The 25,425-nt window shown below is 39.8% G+C and overlaps 1 protein-coding gene and 1 pseudogene across 5 annotated transcripts in view; both read left to right on the top strand.

The window, feature by feature from the left end:
- TULP3 (TUB like protein 3) overlaps positions 1-25,425 on the top strand; it is a 90,466-nt gene that overhangs the window by 61,526 nt on the left and 3,515 nt on the right. For 3 of the 5 annotated variants that reach the window (XR_008993577.1, XM_036908163.2, XM_036908183.2), the window contains exons 2-9: positions 6,228-6,279; positions 14,237-14,429; positions 15,120-15,296; positions 19,995-20,128; positions 20,501-20,698; positions 23,255-23,367; positions 23,652-23,766; positions 25,309-25,407. Coding sequence is in view for 4 of the 5 variants with exons in the window: in XM_036908163.2 (XP_036764058.2) it covers positions 6,228-6,279; positions 14,237-14,429; positions 15,120-15,296; positions 19,995-20,128; positions 20,501-20,698; positions 23,255-23,367; positions 23,652-23,766; positions 25,309-25,407 (1,081 nt within the window). In the remaining variant the exon portion in view is untranslated. The remainder of the gene's footprint in view (positions 1-6,227; positions 6,280-14,236; positions 14,430-15,119; positions 15,297-19,994; positions 20,129-20,500; positions 20,699-23,254; positions 23,368-23,651; positions 23,767-25,308; positions 25,408-25,425) is intronic. The other 2 variants (XM_036908176.2, XM_036908168.2) reach the window with 2 other exon arrangements.
- Positions 20,713-23,245, top strand: LOC118923936 (40S ribosomal protein S2-like; annotated as a pseudogene).

A 25,425-nucleotide genomic window follows, 5' to 3' on the forward strand; every position in this document is an offset into this window, starting at 1 on the left:
AAGCCTCACCTCTGCTGATCCCCATTTTCTCACCTGATGTCCCCCTGCGACTGTGCCTGTCTTAGGTTGTTCCTCCCTTGAGGAATCTTACCCGTCTCTGGCTAACCAGTCATCTTCCGGGGCCATACAGGGAAATGTAAAGTTGGTAAGTGAAAGAGAAGCCTTATTGTTTGAACTGGTTAGCTTTTTACTTTGCATATTTATGCCCTGTGGCTTCTATGCCCAGCATTTGTCTTGAGGTATCTTTACCACTTGGAAGAATTATGATACTGGGTAAATTCGACATGTGGCACGAATTCTATTTAAGGGTTGTAATTAGGTAGGAAGAAGAAAAGCTATAGAAGTAGCAGGCGGAAGAAAACATGGGAAGATTGATTATTTCTTTGACATATCTTCTTGTAGAGTAACTTCAGCATGGATAGGTTTTAAACTACTAATTAAATTGCGCACACACATTAACATAATAGGAGTACAGTTACATAACCAAAGCATACCTGTAATTACCAGCCATCTCCAGTGAAACCAAGAAAACCAGTTAGGCACCTTAGGCATTTGTGAAAACTTATCTATGATATGGTGCATATTGTCCAACTGAACTTGAACAGTCTGAGAGAATTCAGATAAATTAAAACAACCCATTCCTGGGGACTGTTCACATCCCATATGTTTTTTTTAACAGTAAATAGTCTGTGGTTGTAAGATTTTGGAGTGCTACAATTTGCACTTCTCCTAATTCTTGGTTGAGTTCCAACAGTATAGATCCAGTCAAATTTGTTGTTTTACTGTATGCACAAGCCAGCTTAGATATCTCCTTCATCATTCCCATGGCAAGTCCAGGAATTGGTGGGATGAGTGCATCTACACCTGTGGCAGTGCGTGGATCTTTGTTGGGGTATTTTTTGCTGATCATCTTCTGTCATGAGTCTTCCCGAGAGTGCTGATGTTGGAAGTTCTTTTTCATATCGTATCTTAGTTCATTTTTGGGGTAGCCAAATTAGGCTTTGATCCTCTGTATAAACACAAACAGACCCTTTTCCTACACTTTTATATGCCCTTTATATCATTGTGTAGAACTCATTGGAGGTCACCACACAGGAACTGCTTTTTTTTTTTTTTTATCATTAATATACACTTACATGACGAATACTTTGTTTACTAGGCTCTCCCCTATACCAGGTCCCCCCTATATACTCCTTTACAGTCACTGTCCATCAGCGTAGCAAAATGTTGTAGAATCACTACTTGTCTTCTCTGTGTTGTACAGCCCTCCCCTTTCTCCCACCCCCCTATCGATGCTAATCTTAATACCCCCCTTTTTCTCCCCCCCCTTATCCCTCCCTACCCACGCATCCTCCCCAGTCCCTTTCCCTTTGGTACCTGTTAGTCCATTCTTGAGTTCTGTGATTCTGCTGCTGTTTTGTTCCTTCAGTTTTTCCTTTGTTCTTATATTCCACAGATGAGTGAAATCATTTGGTATTTCTCTTTCTCCGCTTGGCTTGTTTCACTGAGCATAATACCCTCCAGCTCCATCCATGTTGCTGCAAATGGTAGGATTTGCCCTTTTCTTATGGCTGAGTAGTATTCCATTGTGTATATGTACCACATCTTCTTTATCCATTCATCTATCGATGGACATTTAGGTTGCTTCCAATTCTTGGCTATTGTAAATAGTGCTGCGATAAACATAGGGGTACATTGGTCTTTCTCATACTTGATTGCTGCATTCTTAGGGTAAATTCCTAGGAGTGCAATTCCTGGGTCAAATGGTAGGTCTGTTTTGAGCATTTTGATGTACCTCCATACTGCTTTCCACAATGGTTGAACTAATTTACATTCCCACCAGCAGTGTAGGAGGGTTCCCTTTTCTCCACAGCCTCGCCAACATTTGTTGTTGTTTGTCTTTTGGATGGCAGCCATCCTTACTGGTGTGAGGTGACACCTCATTGTAGTTTTAATTTGCATTTCTCTGATAATTAGCGATGTGGAGCATCTTTTCATGTGTCTGTTGGCCATCTGTATTTCTTTTTTGGAGAACCGTCTGTTCAGTTTCTCTGCCCATTTTTTAATTGGGTTATTTGTTTTTTGTTTGTTGAGGCGTGTGAGCTCTTTATATATTCTGGACGTCTAGCCTTTATTGGATCTGTCATTTTCAAATATATTCTCCCACACTGTAGGGTTCCTTTTTGTTCTATTGATGGTGTCTTTTGCTGTACAGAAGCTTTTCAGCTTAATATAGTCCCACTTGTTCATTTTTGCTGTTGTTTTCCTTGCCCGGGGAGATATGTTCAAGAAGAGGTCACTCATGTTTATGTGTAAGAGGTTTTTGCCTATGTTTTCTTCCAAGAGTTTAATGGTTTCATGACTTACATTCAGGTCTTTGATCTATTTTGAGTTTACTTTTGTATATGGGGTTAGACAATGGTCCAGTTTCATTCTCCTACATGTAGCTGTCCAGTTTTGCCAGCACCATCTGTTGAAGAGACTGTCATTTCGCCATTGTATGTCCATGGCTCCTTTATCAAATATTAATTGACCATATATGTCTGGGTTAATGTCTGGTAAAGTGGTATCTTAACAGTTTTGATCTACATTTCCCTGGTAACTAATGTTGTTGAGAATCTTTTCATGTGCTTATTGGTCATTTGTATATTTACTTTGGAGAACTGTCTACTCATATTCTTTGCTCATTTAAAAAAATGCATTGTTTGCCTTTTGGTTGTTGAGTTGTAAGAGTTCTCTATATAATCTGAATACTAGACCTTTATCAGATACATAATTTCAAATATTTTCTGGCATTCTGTGAGTTGTCTTTTCACTTTCTAGATATAATGTCCTTTGATGACAAAAATGTTTAATTTTGATAAGGTCCAATTTATCTTTCTTGCTGTGATTTTGATGTCATATCTAAGAATACAGTGTCATGAAAATTTACTCTTGTTTTCTTCCAAGAGTTTTATAGTGTTAGCTCTTATGTTTTTGTCTTTGATCCATTTTAAGTTAATTTTTGTATATGGTATGAGATAGAGTTCCAGCTTTATTCTTTTGCACATGGATATCTAGTTGTCTAGCACCACTTGTTGAAGAGATTGTTCTTTCTTCACCAAATGGTCTTAGCACCCTTCTCAGAAATCAACTGGCTTGTAGATATATGTGTCTGCTCTAACTTTTGGGATAACCATTTTCTTAATCTTTGTTATCATTTTGTCCTATATATGTATTCTGTAAGCAGTCTAGTTTACTGTGTTTTTGAACTTTATCTAAAAGGAAGCTTAATAAATGTATTATTTAGTATGTTGCCTGTTTTATTTAATGTTATGTTCAGTCAATTCAAGGATTTGTATTACAATGAAGTTCATTCATTCTCATTAATGTGTAACATTTCATTGTATGACTATACCAAATATCCATTTTACTATTGATAGGTACGTGTGTTGTTTTCAGTGCATCTAGTGATTCTTAAAAGTGTAATTATAGGAGTGATGAGTGGGGACATCCTTTCAGCAGACATTTTTGTTAGGTGAATAAGTGCATGATGGTACAGGGTGATTAGGAAAACTTTTTGGTGCCCATAAACAGAGATGGATAGGTAAGGCATATTCCCAGAAAACTCTGTGTGTACTCTTGTGGTTAAGCCTTATAGATATTTTCAGTTTAGACTTTGGCTGATCAGTAAATGGTGTTCTGTGGGCCTGATCATCTGCCACACAGCCACACATGAGTTATACATCACGTGTTTTCCCTATTTGTGTCAAATAAACCAGAAATCTTCCATGAGAAAAATGAAAGGAAAAATAGTAATTCCAAGTCTTTTACTCTGTAGGATTTCTTTCTGTTTTGTGTTGATCTACTAACCAGGCTTGGTTAGGCTTATTATTCAATGACCTAGTTTGAAATGAAGTAAAGAGAATATTAAAGGAAAAATGCAAATTTAGTAAGATCATATTCCAGTATAGACTGGAAACTCAAGTTCATATTAATATAAGTATAGGAAAATATCTTTATTATTTCTGCTAAATTATAGTTTAAAACTAGAGCTTAGAGAAAGTGTAGCTAAGTGTTACAATTATAGGGCATCTTTTTAGTATTTCTTCTGTTCAGGTCTAAATGCTTTGATTATACCTGTTTATTTAGATTGTTCAGCTTGCCCAGGCTTGATGAAAGGAATTAGGTGGGATCAGGATAGGGCCGTGCAGATGCACTTGGTTTTCTTCCCTATTAGAGGGCTTAAGAGAATTGTTGGAGGACTTTAGTTGTGTGTCAGCATTTAGCATGACTAAGGAGGTTTTAGCATTTGGGCAGCAGGGGGAGGATAAGATGATTTCTTTCCAATGCTAGAGTTTTGGAGTTCTGATTTAGAGTTGAGAGCAGAGCAAGCTGGAGGAAAAGCAGATTCATAGCAGTAGCTGTTGAAAATACTAGGCCATTACAGTGAATCTTTTACTCAGTTACCCTTTCTTGTTTAATGTTTGTAATCTTTTTTGTCTTAGTCATTTTATATAGCACTCTTTCAAATTTATACTCATCTCCTGAATACTTATAACATTCCAGCACTCTATTTGTAAAGCTAAGATTTAAAAATATGTGATGAGGATTAAAGGCATTAAGGAAAACAAGAACATACCTAGGAGAAATGTAGGGGGCCCACAGCCTCAAGGTGTGAAGTATATCATATCTGACAGTTTTATTTGTCCCTCTTTTGAATAGGGAAAAGGGAGGTGATTTACTTTGAATACCCATTGTTTCGTTTTGTTTTTAACATAAAGGTCAAAAGGGAATTAATAGAGGGGAACTGTAGGAAAATCAGAGTGCACTTCCATATCTTTATCTCAGGAGTTACTAAATCTTCTTAGGAATTGAAGGCAGGGAGAGTCTTAGAGATTGCATGCTTAGTATGCCGATTCCAAGTTGCTGTGCACTATTAAAATATATAAAACCTTTGAAAATATAGGAATGTAATGGTAAACTATTAAGCCACGGATAGATGCTTTAATGTATTTACCCCGAATGCAGGAAAAGCCATGCTTCCCTTGTAGCCATGAAATTTATCTTCTTAAATAGAACCTTGTATTTATAGTTTTTTTTCTGACAGTAAGCTACTCGTAAACGTTCATAATACAAATAATTGAAAACCATTTCTGCCTTGTTTCATGCTTTACTCTTTCCAAAAATGCTGAGTTACAAAATAAAATCTTAAATTAGGAAATTGTCAAAAACAGAAAGGGCTTCAGAGAGAATTTTTTTAAGTTCAAAAGAGTTTGGTTTATCAATTGAAGACAATAATTTGCTCCGTTTTTGTTGCTGTTTTCTTCCATCAAGCAAATCTGTTTCATGGTATTAAATCTTGTCTTATTCATCCATACTTACAGTCTCTTCCCATGACCAGAATAATGTTTTATTAATGGCAAATTTGAAAAGTAAGTTAAATCGTTTGCTTAGATGTTAAGGAAATCAGTGGGCTGTAGTCCCATGCTGTACACAGTTGTCAGGGAGCGGAAAATGTCCCCCACCCGTCTTGGTTCTTTTGACTGATCTAATAATTAAATTGACACCAGACAGATGAACAGGAGACCAAAAAGAAAACAAATTTCATTTCATATGTACAGAGGTCTCATAGATATGGGACCTAAGAAGTGACCAGAGCAGGCTGTTTATATACCTTTTAAGACGAAGAAACAATAAATTTGTGAAGGACTGACAGGTCAGATACCTAATCTCCCCTCTTAGAACTAGCTCCCAAGTAGAAGAAACAGACGTTTTACTTTTAGTTGGAATTTAGACTCTGGAAAGAGACCTGGATTAGGGTCTGGTTCTGCTGTTTAACCTTATGCACAGTTCTCAAGTCTGTTTTCTCATCTTCAAAGAATGAAATCTAATAGTGCCTAATTCATAGGGTTGTTTTGAGGAATAAATAAAATAATGCATGTGAAATACTTAGCACTGTATCTTGAATATAATAAGTACTCAGCATGTTTAAAAAAAAAAGAAATCTCTGAATGCCTCTTTGTCTTATCCGTTGGGTATTGCAGCTTCAGCATGTCCTCTGGTGTCCTAAGTGGCATTAAAGTTTGGCAAGTCCTCCTGCAGTTAGTATGGGTAGCATCTAGAAACTGACACTTTCCATAAGGCAGAGTTAATTGTTTCCAAATGACCCAAAGGAGTGGATACATGGAAAATATGAAATTGGATTTCCTCTTTATGTGCTTTCTTTTCTTTTTTTTTTTTAATAGTGCCTTTGAAGATGAGACCTTGAAGCTTCGACAGCTGAAACTAGATAATCAGGTGAGTACGGTCTTCTGTTTTGAAATCAGTGGGCAGCCACACTGACAATGATGCTGATGGTCTTGATTCTGAAGTCTTGGCAGGGTCATGGGAAGAAAACTGGAAAGGAAGAGGCTCTGATGTTACCCACTGAGCAGTGTCTGGAATTACTATTTGCTGAACCAAGGCCCTGGGCTGTGTGGAGACCAAAGTGCTTTGAGGACACCAGCAGTGAAACTGACCTTGGGTTTACAGTCACTGAAAATTCCTTGGCACCTTTCATAAGAATTAAAACAATGTTACCATTGTATTTCTGTGTAGTAAGTTGGTCCTGCTGCCTTAAATACCTATCCACACTGCAATTTTGTTTAACTACAAGATTTATTTCCTTATCCTAAAACGCAGGTCTGAACATGCTGCTTGGTGCATAGAAAACTTCCATTGCCTACAGAATCATTTTCCTCAAGTACTGGTCCCAGTTCTTCAGTTACAGGGTCCCAGTTCAGTTTTTTGTTTGCAGTGATTGGATTTATGTGTATTTCCTCTACTAGATTAGGCACCATGAGAACAGAAACCAAGTATGTTTATGATGACCATTATATCAGAAGTTTCTGGCGTAGGGCTGGGCACAGAAGAATCCTACATTAAATATTTTAATGAAGGAAGGAATTTATGTTGTTATTTGCTATGGCCATCATGGTTAGTCAGCTTAGAACCTTACCCAACATGTGTGGCTTTCATACTTGCTTTTTCACATGAATGTTTTCTCATTCAGGAAATCCTGTAGCTCTAGCCTACCTGTGTGGGATCATTAACAACGTGTCTAGTCTCCACAGGTGACTAAAAATACCTCTAAAGTTTTGTCTTCTTTATATTCCTGTTGGAATTAATATTGGGACTTAGAGCATAATAAACTGCTTTAAAGATGGAGTCTTTGAAGACTAGGAGAGAGGTCTCTATGGAGCATGGAGGGTGTGTAGGACAACCCTCTATGTGGGGCGGGGCCGGTGCTGCGGGGACAGCAGGGCTGCAGCCCTTTAGGGCACCTTCCAAGCCCTTCAGGGGATGGCACTTAGTGGGAACTGCCATCGCATCCACTGCCCATCAGTTCACCAGATGGAGCCCAGCGTCCCCAGTGCCTGGAGGGGAGTGTCGCCCTGTGGTTCTCAGGGATCCACTATGGGCAAGCCTGTGCCACGTATGCACCTTCGGGGACAAGGTGGCAGTGATTGCCTCCACAGTCAGCAGCGCCATCGCCCTGATGATGGCCATGCCCCCTGTCCCCACCTGCTGCCTAGTGGAGAGGTGAAGAGGGAGGAGCAGGCCACCGTGCAGCAAGTCTGGAGCAGTGGGGTGGGAGGGCGTGTGGCAGCCAAGCTTCCCCACCCCTCCTGAGGCCACCAGAGGGCCGCTTGGACAAGGACCATGGGCCCAGTACCCTGGGCCCCAGCAGCCCACAGGCTCTCCCTGTGCCCAGGTGACAGTGCACGCTGACCTCACCTGCCTTCCCCCACGCGAGGACCTGGACTGCCTGACCCCCACACTGGGACGGCCAGGCCCACGCCACCGGCCGGTCACCTGCATCTCGACATGCGTTCAGATGGAGATTGGCCAGTGAAATCCACTTCTGGGCTTAGGGATCCCCAGGGCGTGCCATTGCCAAAGGCTGGGGACCCCAGCATGGGTGACCTGCCTTGCAGGAGCCTGGCTGTAGCGGTTTACATAGTAGGCTTCTTTGAACCACTGTTGAGGTTAAAGTACTGCCTGCAGCCTCCCTGCAGCCTGCTTCCTTTAAAGACGTGGGGGACATTGTAAGCAAATTTAGCTTTGCATAGAAGAGCACAAGGGCAGCAAACTCGGCAGTTACTAGTGGCTGCCAGCATCTTCCCCCACAGGGCGTGCTGCCTCCAAGCAGAGACCCAGCTGGGGTTCTCCTTCTATCTAGAAAGTTGTCTGGAAGGGGTTGAAATAAGCAATTCTTTCTAATGCTGAAAAAAAAAAAAAACTAGGTCAGAAATTAATCTTCCTGGGGTCACAGGGAAAACTCTGATATTATATGTATTACCCTCCCTCTCTAAAGACTGGAATAATTGGGATGAGCCCTTTATTTTCTGCATTCTGTTGTATAACAAACTATATTTAGGGGTAAAACTCACAAAATTTTAGGTCTTAGATTTATTTTTATAAGGCTAAGTGGTTCATCCCCTGCTAACATTCAAAATCTGAGGTCATTTACCAAGTAATAATGTAAGACATAAGTTTTTGAATTTTGTATGTAAATATATTTTGTTTTTTTAAAAAGATGGCCCAAAATTTTTATAATTTTTATTCTTTTCAGTGAAAATCCTACATGTGGTATGTATGTGGTATTCAGGATTTTGTAAGCCTTTTTATAGTACAATTGAAAAGAATTGTTTTTTTTAGGTAATAAAGCATATTGTAAGAATTCAAATAATACCAAAAAGGTGAAAAAGATGAAAAGTCTTTCCCCCTCTACTTGGCTTAGTTCCTTACCAGTGGCTGTCACTGACTTCTGATGTATCCTTCCAGAGATAGTCAATTAGTATAAAGACATAAAATATTATAGACTTTTTTAAAATTCAAAGATCTCTTTGGACCTGATGTATAGCTGTTGGTGTTAAATAGCGCATTAGAATAGTGTTAGAGCCTTGAAGTGCTGGGTGCACAGGAGGAGGCTACTCAGCAGGATGGGAGGGAAGTTCTGTGATGCAAGCTGAGCATTCAAACGGTAACAACTAGCAGCACCACAGAATGAATGTAGACATTGGGCTGAGAATCAGAACACTGGTTCCTTTCTAGCCGCCATTAAATGTGATTTTTGGTAAGATCCATGGATGCTATTGGGCCCCAGTTATTTAATCTGTAAAATGAGGTCAGCCAGAGTAAAATAATAGAATGCTAGAAAGGATCTTGGCATGTCGAAGTGAGAGAGGGCTGAGGTGGAGGTATAGAGAGGACAGCAAGGTTACTGCTGGGTCTGGCCTCATAGGCTGGCAGTGGCTTGGTGGGAGGCTGACAGTCCAGGGCATGCCAGCCTGCCAGAGGGCTGCGGTGCACTACCATCGGTGACAGTGGCCTGCTGTGGCAGTGGTTGTCAATGGGGGTTGGAAAGGCTGGGGGACCTCACTCTCCCCACCCGCTCCTGAGACATGGAGTAGATTAACCTTTTAGGAATTCTGCTGTGGGAATGTCCTTAATGGTTGAGAGTCACTGGTCCTGAGTTTTGCTGGATATGAAATAGTTTGCTAAGAGTAACCAAAACAAAGTTGATCAGTCTCATGAGGATTGATTCATACTAACCAATGTAATAAGTGATTAATCTAAATCAGGGGATTAATTTATTAATTGCTAGTGAACTGTATACCATAATTAGCTGGGTATTACATTCCTATTAGAGAAGTCTGTGGGAAGTTGGCAATCAGAAAGCAGCCTGGTAAATGTGAAATCAGAGCAAGCTGGATTTGTAAAATGATTTTACGATAAATATCATCGTATGATGGTATAATTAATTCACCTCTACAACGGATATACCTGCCAATGGAATGAGATACATGAGTATCTGACCAGGACAGTCCCTCCTTGAATAGTGCTAGAGACACAAGGTAAATCTTGCTCTTTGTTTCTACCTTACTGTATTCCACACAGACCATTCCCTTCTCTTAACTCATTATTTCATCAATCCAGTTTTCAGTGTCATTGATTAGATGAGTTTCTTTCATAGCTGTCCTGTTTTCCTGATAGTATAATCTTACAATTTAATGTTTAAAAATCCTAGCTTTTTAGATAACTTACACATGGCTATTTTTGTCCTATATAGATATTTGAGGAGTTTTATTGAGATATAATTCACATACTATAAATATACACCCAGTTAAAGTGTATAAATGATTTTTAGATCTAATATGATATATGGAATTATATGTAGTCTTTTGTGTCTGGCTTTTTTGACTTAGCAAAAGGTTCATCCAAATTATAACATGTATCAGTTCTTCATTCTTTTTATTGTTGAATAGCCTTCCTATTTGTGGATATACCACATTTTGTTTATTGATTCATCAGTTGATGGACATTTAGGTTGTTGCCACTTTTGGGCTATTACAAATAATGCTGCTCTGAACATTTGTGTACAAGTTTTTGTGCAGGCAGGTTTTCATGTCTCTGGGGCAGTATACCTAATATACCTTGGGTAATAGGAGTGGAATTGCTGGATCATGTGGTGACTCAATGTTTAACATTTTAAGGAACTGCCAGTTTGCTTTCCTGAGTTACTGAACCATTTTACATTGCAGTAAATGAGGCTTCCAGTTTTTCCACATCCTTGCCAACACTTACTGTCTGTCTCATTGTAGCTGCTTTAGTGGGTATGAGGTGGTATCTCATTGTAGTTTTGATTTACATTTCCCTAATGACAAGGGATGTTGAGCATTTTTTTGTGTACTTAGTTGTTATTTGGATGTCACCTTTGAAAAAATGCCTTTTGTACATTTTTAAATGGGTTTATTGTCTTTTTGTTGTTGAGATGTAAGAGCCCTTTATAGAGTCTAGATCCAAGTTCCTTATCAGGAATATTATTTGTAAATATTTTCTCCGGTTTTATGATTTGTCTTTTTACTTTCTTGATGGTATCATTTTCACCATAAAAGTTGTAATTTTTTCTTTTGTCACTTACACTTTTGGTGTCACATCTAAGAAACCGTTGCCTACCCAAGGTTACGACAACTTACTCCTATGTTTTCTTCTAAGGGTTTTACACTTTCTGTGATCTGTTTTGAGTTATTTTTATATATGGTATGAGATGGGGGTTCATCTTCATTCTTTTCCATGTGGATATCCAGTTGTTCTAGCACCATTTATTGAAAATTCTTCCCCATTGAGTATATATTGCTTTTATTTTTACAAGTTTCACTAGGGTACTCACATTTTCAGGGTATATGTGGATACCTCAGCTGGCTACAGAATGTAAAGATTTTTAGATTCTGCCAGTGGTGTCACTCAGACTTGAGTGCCCATTAGGTAGAGAACATTTATGCCATCTGGTGGACAATAAAATACAGCATGAGCCCTTTGGGTCAGGTTGCCTGTCCATTTGTACATACCCTTCGTCAGTGCATTGAATTGGTATTTTAAGAAGTCTCATTTAAAACTTTTATCTTCCTATGATCTTACTTTGTGTGCCAGGAAGGTTAGTTATTTTTAGTCAAACTGATAGACCTCAGGCAACTATATTCTGATCTTGCTGGTCATATCGTGTGGTCAACCAGTCTGTTCCAAGGTTGTCATGATGTAACCAGCCCATGATCTCTAAAGAGTCCTTGGAAAATTGAGAATCAGTGAAGCCAAGCTGTCATTAACTTGAGGCTTGCCTGAACTTTATTATTTTACTGGATAAAGCCCTTTGATAGAAATTTCCCCCCATCTAATTTCCTTTATTTTCTTACTTATTTTGACTCCACCATTAGATATTTTGCCCCCAAGTAATGATAGTAGGACATACCACCAGATTCTGGAGAAGATGGATTCTTTGAGTTATTGTTCAGTTTCCAAGGGAATTTGGAAAATGAAAGATTTGCTTTATGTGACAATAGTCCTGAAGGCAATAAGTTTTAATTTGTGTTTAGGGCATCAAAACAGCCACCTTTGGCTCTCTTCCTGACTCTTCCTGTTTATGCAGCTTCATTTCAAGCATTCTTAGCTTTTCAGAGAGGGTAAAATATAAATGAAGTATGAATTGACTTTGTTACATTGAAATTTAATTAGTGCTTCTCTTCTTCCCCATCCAAACAATGATTAGAATGCTAAGTCAGGTAACAGTTTTCACCAAGAAGTCAATTTGTCCACATGTAGGTATTTTATGATTTTTTTCTTAAATATAGGATTGGACAGTAGTAGGTATTCGATGCTGTGAAGTAGGAGTTGTGGTCCTGAAGTTCACAGTTTGAATCTACAGTTACTGTTTTTCTTAAGTCATTGATCTAAATGAATTTGGCAGGTATTAAAGTTGACAGAGAAAGGCTTCACTTGGTAGGATACTGTGACCAAGAGCGTAGGCCGTCCCTTACAGGTCTAAGCACTTGGTTGTGTCAGTGAACCCAGAGGTAGCCAGGTCTTTTGGCACAAACTCACACTAGTCAAACTTAAAACGGTCAGTTATGAGATCAGACACAAATGTGTTAATTTACAATGAGAACTCTAACTCCCCCAGTGTGCATTCATCTCTACTGTTCATGGTTCCCTATTCCTGGGAATATGATGCGTAAGAAGTTGAACTGAAAGTTAGAAGGCTGATTGGTAAGCAAAGAATCAGAGGAAATGAAATAGTCCCAAGGGATATTTCATCAAGGCCATAAAAAGCCACATCTAGTTTCCTCTCCTCAGGAGAGTAAGAGTCATCTCTCCCAGTAAATAGGATACTCTTGTCTACCAGATTCAGTATTTCTCCTTCTTGGACAGGCTACATAAACTCTGACAAATTCTTGCTCTTTGGCTCCCTTTTTCCAGACCACAAGTAGTACATTCCTTTTCGATAGAACATTTTTCTTTGCATATGTTAAAAGATGGATTAGCTATAGCTTTTGTTTCTGTTTCATCAATTGTTTCACAGTTATGAGCTATTTAAGACTAAACAGCTGTGGCTACATTGGTAAGATGTGGCAGTTTCTCATGTCTTTATACTTTGTGTTTATCATCTCTTTGGGCAGGTTACTCCGCATGCATTATACAAGACTTCCAAGTTGCTAGAACAACCTTATCAACAAATTGTATGGGGATCACCTTATCATAGCCCCTCATGTATTTAGTGTTCCTGGTACACTAAGGTTCGTCTATTCATATTAATTTATGAATCTTAAAATAATCCCCAGACCCCAATTTTTCCTTCCCAACTTGCTCTAAGCTCCTTATTCATTTTTGACGGTATGGTCTATTTCGGCACATTGTCTTAGCTCCCAGTCTTTCCCCTAATACACAAGGTTGGGTAAAAAAGAATAGTTCTATTTCTTTTGTGTGTTCTGAATTTATCTGTAAGCTTCCATCAGCCCAGTTGAGGAAAAACACACTTCCTTTCCTACTAATAGTCTCAACTCTTGGGGTAACCCTCCTTCTTAATGGTAATGTCAGGATCAATGAGAAAAAGTAGATGCTTTTTGCCTAAGAAACAATAAAGTAGGTGATAATATTTTTGCTTTTAAATCATGGCTTAATTTTTTAGCTTGGGGCTTGGCACTTTCCTATTCTGAGATAATCCCAGACCCCATAGTACTTTCTGTGTATTATAAGCTTTCTTATTTGCCAAAGCTTAAAAATAGTATATGTGCTAGTACCTTCCTATTTATCTTGGATTTTTTTCTCGTAGTGTCTCATGCTTTTCCTGACTTTCTTGCTACCACATTCTTTATTTTGCTTTTACCCATAGAGTTGATTGCTTCCTCTTTGGAATGTTGCAACTGCTATTTTCCTCTCTTACCCTTGGCCCTAATTTGTCTGATTTCTAATTATATAAAAATGAGCAAGAAAGCAAAACTTACTCCTCTTTAGCTGATTAAAACATGAAAGTAATTTGAGGTTTAGATAAGTTTTTTTTCCTTCCAATTACAAAAGAAAATTTAGAAAATGTAGAAAACTAGGAAGAGGAAAATAATCATCCATTTTCTGCCACCTTTACTGTTCTTTCGCCTTTTCCCCTATTCATAAACTTTTACATTCTTTAAACTGGTGATTATACTTTGATAACATTTTGATAATTACTATATATATTTTAAATAGACTTGGATCATGGCATCAGCTTGGCTAGAAATGCATTTGTATCGCTTTACATAGATCTTTACAGGTGTTAAGTAAATATTTATTAAATGAAATGAATGACTCCTTGCCCCTGTGCTTCAATGTTCCCATTTAAGTGGCAAAAATTAATCTACAAGATGAGTGAAAAGCGGCTGTAATACCACATTTTTTTTCCTAGCGAGCACTGCTAGAGAAGAAGCAGAGAAAAAAGCGCCTGGAGCCACTCATGGTACAGCCAAATCCGGAAGCCAGGCTACGTCGATCAAAGCCAAGAGGTAGTGAGGAGCAAACTCCTTTGGTGGAACCTCATGCCCCGCACAGCGATGTCATCCTACATGGTGTGTGTTTAGGCAACATTTCCTCCTGTGCAGGTACAGTTTTCACAAACCTAGGAGAAGGCAGGAGGATTCTCAGATGGGTGAAAGGGACAATAGTAACAATTACTATAGTAACTTATACTTATATAGACAATAGTAACTTATTACTAAGTACTTTTGTGAATTTTTATAATCACAATCTGGGTCTTTGAGTTAGAATGAAAGCAGTGGTCTGATCTTAAAGTTCATGTCTATCCTAGAACTGTTGTTTTGATGCCGAATGATATTAGTCCAGAATGGCGGGTTGGAGGTGCTTACACTCTTGATCATGACATCACGGCAGAGTTAACCATGAAGCCAGGAGTAGGTCGAGAGCATCCATTGTTTCAGTAGGTAGGACCCAAAGGGTCACCTGAGATGGTGATGGGGAGAAGGAAGAGTACGATTAAGAGACTCTAAATCAAGCCCTCTGAGCTTTTGGTTTGGACAGGTCTGAACTTTGGAGAACCTAACTTTGTTTTTATGGTCTCATTCTTAAGTTTTTAAAGCACAACATCATGTACATTTTACTTCAGTAACAGAGCATGTGAATAAAATGAACACCTGTCCTGAATTACTCTTAAGAAATGTCCTCATGGATGTTAAGGAAGGAAAAATGAAGTAGTTTGGTGGTTCTTAATTCTGATGACATACATCAAAACCACCCAGCTGAACAGTAGATAACACTTCCTCTTTTCTCTTTAGGCATTGATGGTCCAGCTGCCTTCCTGAGGCCAGATGCTCAAGATTTGGAAACAAAACTTCACGTCCTCTCAGTAGGCCCTTCTGCTGCAGAAGAGAGTACTGAGGGCAGTGCTGGTGGGGAAAGCACTTTGGATACTGCCTCCAAGCCAGATCTTCAGGAGATTCTCCAGAAACATGGTGCGAGCAGGGAACGATTTTAAGGCCAGCAGTCATCTTAGTAATTTATGATCTTGCCCTTCCTTCCTTTCATTATTGGTTAGCAGTCTAGATGATTCACATTGCTTGTAATGGGGCTTATGGATTTACAGAGTGACAGGAAGGGCCTCTCTGACACCTGAGAATTGGTCATTGTCAACAGTAATAGTATTTATCCTGTTGCCTGAGAAAAGCAAGATAACTAAGTCAAGTCTAAAGCATGAGCATTAGCTGCTATATATGACCATGTCTTTCCTTTTGACATGTTATTTTTAGTTCCCACCCTCTTCCTTTGACAGAGTTGCCACTTAACACCCCTACTCTGCCTCCATTTCACAGTTATATTGATTCAGCGATGAGGGAAAAGAAAAATAGCCAGCTGAATGGAAAATTGGATCAAAATATGTCTAAGCTAATACTTTTTCCAACAGATCCCACTTTCTGCCATTTGGAGTTATCCTTCCATAAACAGTCTATATTTCAGAAGTCCCTTGTGGTCTTCTTTCTTTCTTAGGAAAATTAATTTTATAGTGAGAAGAAATCAAATGTCCCCTTTTCAGATGAGAAGACTTGAAGCTCAATGATGAATAAATATTTATTGGGTGCCTACTTCGAAGTAGGTGGGCATTGCAAGGTCCTGGTATATATGAACCAGGAGACTCTACCACAGAACGGTAGACTGGAGGTACATTCTGACAAATTCATCCATTCCTCTATTTACAAGATGTGATTGTGTATGCTCAGTACTGCCTATCAGGCATTGTGGGCACTTAGGGTCCAGCAGCAAACAAGGCTCCTGCCCTCATGGGGAGTCTTTTCTAAGTGAGGCTTCAGGCATGGAAATAGCTACAAGAGCACAGAGAGGGGTGCCTAAGCCAGAGCTGAAGGTTTGGGTACCTTCCCAAAGACAGTGACGTCTAAGCTAGAGCTGGACGCGGAATTCAGAACATGGGAAGAGCTAGGAGTTCAGGATGGCTGGAGCTCTGAGTTGGGGTGGTGAGATGGAACTCAGAGAGATAGGCCTGGAGAGGTAAGCGGGCTCTTAGTATGTAGGACATTCTAGGCCATATTAGGAATGTGGACTGTGTCTGAGGGAAACAGGAGCCTATCAGGGATTTGAAGCAGAGGAGTGAGGTCATCAGGTTTGGGCTGTAGAGAAATTACTCTGGGGGTAGTTTAGGAAGCAGGAAAATTCACTGGGAGGTGGCTGCTGATGGCCTGCCCTAGAGTTATCATCTGACGTATTCAAAAGTGAGAAACGAGGAAGAAGAGAATTATACTGCCAGGGTGATGGGAAGGGATGAGGAAGACTCGAGAGGAGGTGGCTGACCGAGCTAAGCCGTGAAGGCTGCAGGTCATCGTGTGCCCTGCTGTCATCTGGGGAGGCAGCTTGAGACCGACGTTTGGAAAGTCTTATATGTCGGCATTCAATATACATTACCTCAATTTAATAATTGTGACAGGACATAGAGGGTTTTATAGGTATTAGTCTCTCCATTTCACATATAAGAAAATTAGTTCCCAGAGAGGCTAAGATCACACTGCTAGTCAGGTGGCAAACTTGGGCAGAAGAAATAACATGTGCAAAGGCATCAGGTATAAAAAGCAGGATGTGTTGATGCAAATGGGGGCAGGTGACAGAGTGCAGGTTGGCGAAGGGGGAGTGGGAAGATGGATTTGAGTGGGCCTGGGGCCACTTGCTTGGTTTTGAATCTCAACTCTGCCACATCTGGGAAAGGGGAAAACAACTTAACTTCCTTTGCCACAGTTTCCCTGTGTATTTCAGTGTGATCACGGTACTGTCGCTTTACTACCACTCCTACGACAATAGAGGATAGTGAGAGCCAAGGAGGAGTCAGAGCACAGAGAGCATTCGGTTACCCCGGTTCATCCAGCTGAAGAGTGGCAGACCTAGAGTTTTGCTTCTTCGTCTGGTTCCTTACCCTGTATGTAAATACCAAGCTGTCCCTTTGCCCCATGAAGCAGTCTGCTGGCTGGCAGGATCGGCCTTTCATGGCCACATGGATTGATGCCTGTTCACATCTCAGCAAGTTGCATCTTGCCCATAAAACCCACCAAGTAGTCTATTGATTGGGACCTAAGAAGTCATTTTCGCAGATTATGTCCTTAAAGTAGGTCCAAAGTGCTTGTCTTACAAGTTTGGGAGAAATCTTTGATCTCCATCTTAAGACATATATTCACATAAACTGAGTTGTTGGTATAAAAATAGCACTTGAAAACACAGTTCTAAGGGAAGATATCCATGTGATGGTGGGATCCCAAGAGTTTTATGCCTTTTTGCTACCAAAAAAAGTTAACATTTTAGAAAACAAAAGAAAAAATGTCCTTCCCAAACCAAATAATTTTTTAAATAATAGCTTATTGAGATGTAATTCACATACCATATAATTCACTCACTTAAATGGAACAATTAATAGATTTTTAGTATATTCACAGAGGTCTGCAGCCATCATCACAATCAATTTTAGAACATTTTCACAACCCCAAAAGGAAACCTCATGACTGTTAGGAATCACTTCCTGTTGCCCGCTGACCCCTCCAGTTCTAGGTAATTGCCAGTCTTTTATCTTCCATTGCTGTGGATTTCCCTGCTCTGGGTGTTCCGTATAAATAGCACTTTGTCCTTTATGAATGCCCTCTTTAACTTAGTACATGCACGTTGTAGCATGTGTCCTTCATTCCATTTATTGTTGCATGTCATTCCATTGTGTGGATATGCCACATTTTGTTTGTGTTTTCATCACTTGATGGACATGTGGGTTGTTTCCATTTCTGGCCCATAAGAGTAATATTGCTATGAACATTCATATCTAAGTTTTCTGTGGACATAGGTTTTTACTTGAGATTAATTTCTTCACTGGCCTTTGTCTTGTCCTTGAATGTCCTTGAGAAAAGTTAGTACCAGTTTATTTGCAAACTGTGTAAAAATAGATCACAGTTGTCTCTGCTCTGAGATTGAATGTGGACAGGAAATGGTTTGGAGGCAAAAGCCACACTGATTGTTGTTAAGTATAGTGGTAAATTCATGATTTGGGGGCACTTCAACTTTTATATGAGGGATAACTTCACCCCTAAAGACTAAAGAAAAAAGGGAATTTAGTTTTGGTCTTAGCTCTGCATCTTCCTTTTGGACAAATAATTCTCCTTGAGCCCCATACTCTCACGTGTAAATTTGGGTACCATACTTCTTTTATAACACAAACTTTATTTTATGTCTGTGTTCCCTCTTCAGATATGTTCCATAAACAAGTAGGCAGTGAAACAAAAAATAAGATTACAAGTATCCTCCTCAAAACTCATATAAATGAGAGGATAAAATGAAAAAATAGTTTTTAATTAAACAGTTTTTTATTTTCTGTAAAAGGTACATCATAAATCCAAGGTGGTAGTATTTCAAACATTCCCAACTCAAATTAGTTAACTAGACTACAGATGAACAAAATTCAGGAATACAGAAAAGTAACTGAGAGAGAACAATGGATTGATTTTTTTGTCTTGTGGTAAAACATACATAAAAGTTACTATTTTAACCATTTTTACATGTACAGTTTAGTGGCATTAAGAATGTTCACATTGTTACACAACCATCACCACCATCCGTCTCCAGAACTTTTTCATCTTTTCAAAATAAAACTCTAACTCCCATTAAACAGTAACTTCCTTTTCTCCTCTCCCCCTGGCCCCTGGTAACCACTATTCTACTTTATGTCTCTATGAATTTGACTATTCTAGCTTTTCATGTAAGTGGAATCATACAGTATTTGTCCTTTTCTGCCTGGCTTTTTTCACTTAGCATAATGTCTTCAAGATTCATCCATGTTGTGGCATGTATCAGAACTCCATTCCTTTTTAAAGTTAAATGATACTCCATTGTGTGTATGTACCACAACTTCTCTCTTCATCAGTTGTTGGATATTTGGGTTGTTTCCACCTTTTGGATATTGGGATTAATGCTGCTCTGATCATTGTGTACAAGTATGTGTTTGAGTCTCTACTTTCAGTTCTTTTGGGTGTGTACCCAGAAATGGAATTGCTGGGTCATAAGGTAATTGTGTATTTAATTTTTTAGGAGCTACCATACTGTATTCCACCGAGGCTGCACAATTTTACATTGCCATCAGCAATGTGTGAGGATTACAGTTTCACCAACATTTTCTGTTTTTTAATCATAGAAATCCTGATGCTTATGAGGTGGATCTCATTGTGATTTGGATTTGCATTTCCCTAATGTCTAGTGATGTTAGGCATCTTTTCATGTGCTCATGGTCTATTTATGTATCTTCTTCTGGAGAAATGTCTATTCAAGTTCTTCACCAGTTTTTGAATTGGGTTGTTTGTTTTGTTGTTGAGTTGTAAGAGCTCTTTATATATTCTGGATATTAATTCCCCATCAGACATATGATTTGTAAGTATTTTCTCCCATAGACATAATGTCTTAAAGAGCTAAATAAACGATGGCAACAGTGGAAAGGGAAAACCAGGGAGGGAGCCAAATGAGAATACAAAGAAAGAATTGTCAAAATTTGGATAAAATAGCCAGGTTTTAGGTGAGGATAGCTTGGAATGTTATAAGCAAGAAAATTTATATTACCCTTGGTTCAAAGATTTCTTTTTTAAGCCAGCATTGAGTATTTTTGACAGTTGTCCATTTTCTCTTAGGTATCTCAGGTAGTTTGAACTTTGATGAGGAGGAAACTGATGGGGAGGAAGAAGAAGGAAAACAATTAAGATCTCGTTCACTACATTCGGAGGCAGAGAGACCCAATTCTGCATCCAGCCAGAAGTCCACCACAGTATGTAATTCTGGAATGTCTTTCTTTGGGGCTTATATATTTCCCAAACAGTCTTCAGTATTTAAATACCATTTCTGAATGGAGGCTCCTTTGAAAGATTTAAGCTCACATTTAGACTTCAAGTTCACAGCCTCTCTAATTCTTTGTCTTAAGCCAGCTATGGTGATGCTATATCCCATTTTTGTACTTAACTCCTTCACCACTCCCAGTATTCATATACTTATTTAACTTCTCAGAGTTTCCTCTTATTTTGTCAGAAGACTGAAGACATAGGGGTAAATCAGTAAGTCACTTTGTCCATTAAGTGTTTCTTGACGAGAACATGAGTTTTTCTGACCCAGCCTTCTTGCTCATATGTGGCTGTTCTTTCAGGACCCAGGAGCCTTTGGTACTGCAGCCCAACAAGCTGATAACCAGCTGGGAGAAGTGGAGAATTTAGAGGACTTTGCATATAGTCCTGCCCCTCGCGGTATCACAGTCAGGTGTCGCATTACCAGGGATAAGAAAGGAATGGATCGGGGTCTGTTCCCCACTTATTACATGCACTTGGAAAAGGATGAAAATCGGAAGGTATGAGAATTTATCTTTAAGACACATCTTGAGATGCAGGGAAGCATGTTGTGTGAATAGCTTGCTGACCGGTCTTACAGGGGAATAGTGCTGGTTTTAGACCAAGTCAGCTGGAAGCCGATTGTGCTTATTAATTCCCAGGGATTCTCCCTATCTTCAAAGAGCTCAAAGTATAATGGCAAAACCTACCCCCACCCCAAAGAAAAAGGGTTTTATCCAGAATGTAAGAAAATGGAAGAGAATATTTGAATGTAATTGTTTTCACTTCTTTCCATTTACTGTATACTTTGGTTCTATTTATGTTGTGGTAGAACATGGCATATGGAAGAGGGAGCATGTTTTAGGGAATAGGAGGAATTGGAAATCTAAACACATAAGTGAAATGTCTTGTTTGTCACCTTGGAAATCTAATTTACTTTATACATAAGTTTGAGGTAATTTAATACTTGCTAATGAACAATGTATTTGTATTGCTACCAGGTCTAAGTGGATGATTTTAAGAGGCTAGAAATGAGGTGATGATAGCAGGTATCATTGCTATAACCACTATTTATTGTTTACAACATACCCATTGTGTGCTAAGTGCTTTTTATATCTTATCACCTATAATCCTTATAACAACCTTGTAAGATAAAATTTCTTCTCCCTGCTTTACGGAGAATGACTACCTGCCCCAGTTAACACTAATGAGCGGCAGAGCCAGATTGAAACCCGTATTTGTTTGATCTCAAAGCCCCCTCCTTAGCTCCTGCCACACTTCTCCTTCCCTGTTACTGTTCAAGCCTAGAAGGGTTTAGGAAGGATGCATAAATATGACAGTATTCATGTCACTGAAGTCACAGGGGTTTAAAACAACAGAACACACAAAGAAGTGTTAGGAAAGCAGGTGCAGTAAAGAATGGGAAAGGTGGGTATTCAGGATTCCATCTCTCCTAAAGTTGGAAAGACTCTTCCTCATGGGATTGGATGGCTTTTTAAAAAAAAGTCACTGGAGGTTTTAGGATGAAGTTGTGTATATAGTAGTCTCCCTGACCTACCATCAGAAGGGCAACAGTAGCCCGACGCATGTCATGCATGGTACCTACGTCATTCACCTCACTTCATCACATCCCGTAGACATTTTATCATCTTATGTCATCAAAACAAGGAGGGTGAGTATAGTACAGTAAGATATTTTGGGAGAGAGAAGGAGAGGGACCACATTCACATATCTTTTATGATAGTAGATTGTTATGATTATTCTATTTTATTATTAGTTATTGTTAGTCTCCTACGGTGCCTAACTTATAATTTAAATTTTATCATAGGTAGATATATGTATAGGGAAAAACAGTATATGTAGGGTTTGTGTCTATTCACAGTTTCAGGCATCAACTGAGGGTCTTGGAATGTTCCCCCAAAGATAAGTGTGGCTACTGTATATGGAGAATCAAAACAAGTGAATTTAGAAAAGTTGTAGAGTAGAGAAACCCTGATAGTGAATTCTGAGAAGCATTATTAGAGTTAGAAAAAGGGATGAAGACACAAAGATTGGTCTTCTCTGAGAAGACAGCACATGCCGTTGGACCTGTTGCTGCTGGAGGGCCCTGGGGTGGGGGGCCACAAGTCCTCACCCGAGGCTTCAGCAGCAGTGGGCGGGGTGGGGGTCAAGGCTGAAGGGCTGCCGGCGTTGGGGTGGAGCACTAGGAGCAGAGGCCCCCTCCAAACTGGATGCCTGGTCAAGTACATGAAGAGCAGGTCCCTCAAGGAAGAGATGAATCTGTTCTGCCTGCCAATCAAGGAATCTGAGATCATTGATCATTTTCTGGGTGGGGAGGGGTTCCCTCAAGGACAAGGTTTTGAAGTTAATGCCTCTGCACAAGCAGACCCACACTGGCCAGTGGACCAGGTTCAAGGCATCTGTCACCATTAGGGATTACAACTGGTATGTTGGTCTGGTATTAAATGCTCCAGGGAGGTAGCCACTGTCATCTGCAGGGCCATCATCCTGGGCAAGATCTCTGTGGTTCCAGTGCAGTGAGGCTACTGGGAACCAGACTGGCAAGCCCCACATCATCCCTTGCTGGGTGACCAGCCGTGGCACCATGGGCCTCATCCTGCCCCAGGGCCACTGGCATCCCCTTGGCCATCTCCAAGTGGCTGCTACTGATGGCCCACATCACTGACCGCTGCACCTGGGCCTGGGGCTGCACTGCCACCCTAGGCAACCACACCAAGGCTACTTTTGATGCCATCTCCAGGATCTGCAGCTCTTTCATTGCTGACCTCTGGAAAGAGACCATGTTCACCAAGTCTCACATCAGGAATTCATGGAAAACCTTGTTAAGACCCACTCGACAGTGTCTGTGCAGAAGACCCAGGCTCCGACTGGCCATCACACAGTTTTCATACAAGAAAAATTAAAGTGAATTAAGCCTGTTAAAAAAAAAAAGACCCAAAGATTTATTGCTTGGTACATCATAGACACTACTAAACATTTGCTAAATGAATAGGCAGAACAAACTATGGTGGTTTTCTTGACTTCATTTTTGACTGATATTTTTTTCCTTTTTCCAGGTATTTCTTCTTGCAGGTAGAAAGCGGAAAAAAAGCAAAACATCCAACTACCTTATCTCCACTGATCCAACAGATTTATCTCGTGAAGGGGAGAGTTACATTGGCAAACTCAGGTGAGTGCAGCCCTGTATGACTGTCCTGTTCTTTCTGATACATTTACCCTGTGGTTTCAGAACAATCCATATCTTCTTTACAATGAGCATGTACTGAAGCTGTAATGTCAAAAAAAAAAGGAAACTCACAGATACTCATCCTTTCCTTGTTGTAATGAGATCTTTCAGAAAGTGATGATAGATATTTATTTGGAGAACTGGCAGGCTCTGTTCGGCTACAGTCATCTCCTAGATTGAGTTTGTTTAAGAACTATAGATCATTATACTTTTTCTCTTGATTCTAGATCCAACCTGATGGGGACCAAGTTTACAGTCTACGACCATGGTGTCAGCCCAGCCAAGGCCCAGGGTCTGGTAGAAAAGGCCTACACCCGGCAGGAGCTGGCGGCCGTCTGCTACGTGAGTGCTCTGCGCGCAGTGCTCTCTGCTCTTGATCTTTTCCTAACCTGGGTGTCCTGCTGCCACTTTTAAGCTGAACCAACACTGAACTCCTAATCTTCCCTCCCAAGCTGGTTTTTGGGTTTTGTGATTCCCCTTTTCTGTTTCTGGTATTCTTTTCTCTATTTTGAGGTTTTAATTTCTTATGAACTGTGAAGTTCAGTTATTTTTTACTTTTTAACTTTTCTTGCCTTATCTGCTCTTCTCTTCTCCTAATGCCATTGTATTAACTCAGACCTTCATTACCTCTTACCCACTGGCCAGAGGTTATAGTAAATTAGAAACTGATCAATTTGCTCTTAGTCTTTTCCTATCCAATCCATCCTGTACTGCTGCCAGATAAATCTTCATGTCCATTCTGCTCTCCTGCTTCAGGTCTTGTGATGAGCACCCACTGTGTACAGAATGAAGCCCTCACGTGTTAGCCTCTCCTTTCAGACTCCTGGTGGCACTCCTCCCTCCTGTCCCCACGTCCCCGCCACAGCAGCTGTCCTGTCATTCCTGTGCTGTACTGCCATCCCTCCTCACCTGGGAGCTTTTGCTTTCCCTGCTCTTTGCCTTTGGCCTAAACAACTGATATCATCTAAGAAGTCTTTCCTGATCACTAGATGCATCTGATGTTCCTGTGCATATGTCCCCATGGCACCCCACGCTCCCTCTTGTAACCCATGCTGTGCATGTTACTGCTTGTTCAACAGGAACCTTCTCCACCAGTCTGTCAAACCCCCATTTGCCACTTTATACACACTAACGTGGGGCCTGGTGCATGGCAGGCAAAGAACTGTTGAGTAAAAGAAGTAGGAAGGAATTACCCCAACTCAGTTGTTACTTTGATGCCAGAGTCTCAACTTTTTTAAGTTAGAATTAATCTCATCATTTGATTCCCATGAGAGTTTATCTAAATGACTGAGAACCATTTGACTTAATACTTTATAGTGTGTAGCATTTTTTCACCTAGCTTCAGAATCTATTAATTTTAATTATGCATAAATTTCATGTATATAGGTGTATGTACATGTACAGGTAAATAAATACACACACACACACACACACATAAATATCCACCTCTTTAATGTGTTTATTCACATATACCCTGCCTAGCCTGAGGTTTTTACCTCCCGGTCCAGGCCCTACTTAATTTGAACTGTAGTCTTGTGTATCGTGTAGTACTGTGCCCTCCTTGGGAGTACTTACTGTTGATGACAGAATTGGACAGTTTGCTCACAGTTGTCTCAAATTCATTTAAAACTGAAGAGTAAGAAGAGAGTTTCAAGCTAATAGAATCTGTTTTGAATTCAGGTGTTCAAATTAGGTTTAAAAAGTGGTACAGTGTTACTTTCCCATTCTTGATTTTTCTGTTTCTTTTTAAGTAAAGTAATGAAAGAGCTTTTAGTGCTTTTGACATTGTCAGCATTTTACATGCCCAAGAAAGGTTTGTGTGAAGAATGTGGCCTTGTTTTCCTTCCTGTTTCCAAGTTCCTGCCTTATTTTCCTGTCTCCCAGGAAACAAATGTACTTGGATTTAAAGGTCCTAGGAAAATGTCTGTGATCATTCCAGGGATGAATATGAATCATCAACGGATCCCATTTCAGCCACGCAATGTAAGTAAGAACATACTT

Source organism: Manis pentadactyla, chromosome 14 (genome assembly GCF_030020395.1).
Source record: "Manis pentadactyla isolate mManPen7 chromosome 14, mManPen7.hap1, whole genome shotgun sequence".
NCBI lineage: Eukaryota > Metazoa > Chordata > Mammalia > Pholidota > Manidae > Manis > Manis pentadactyla.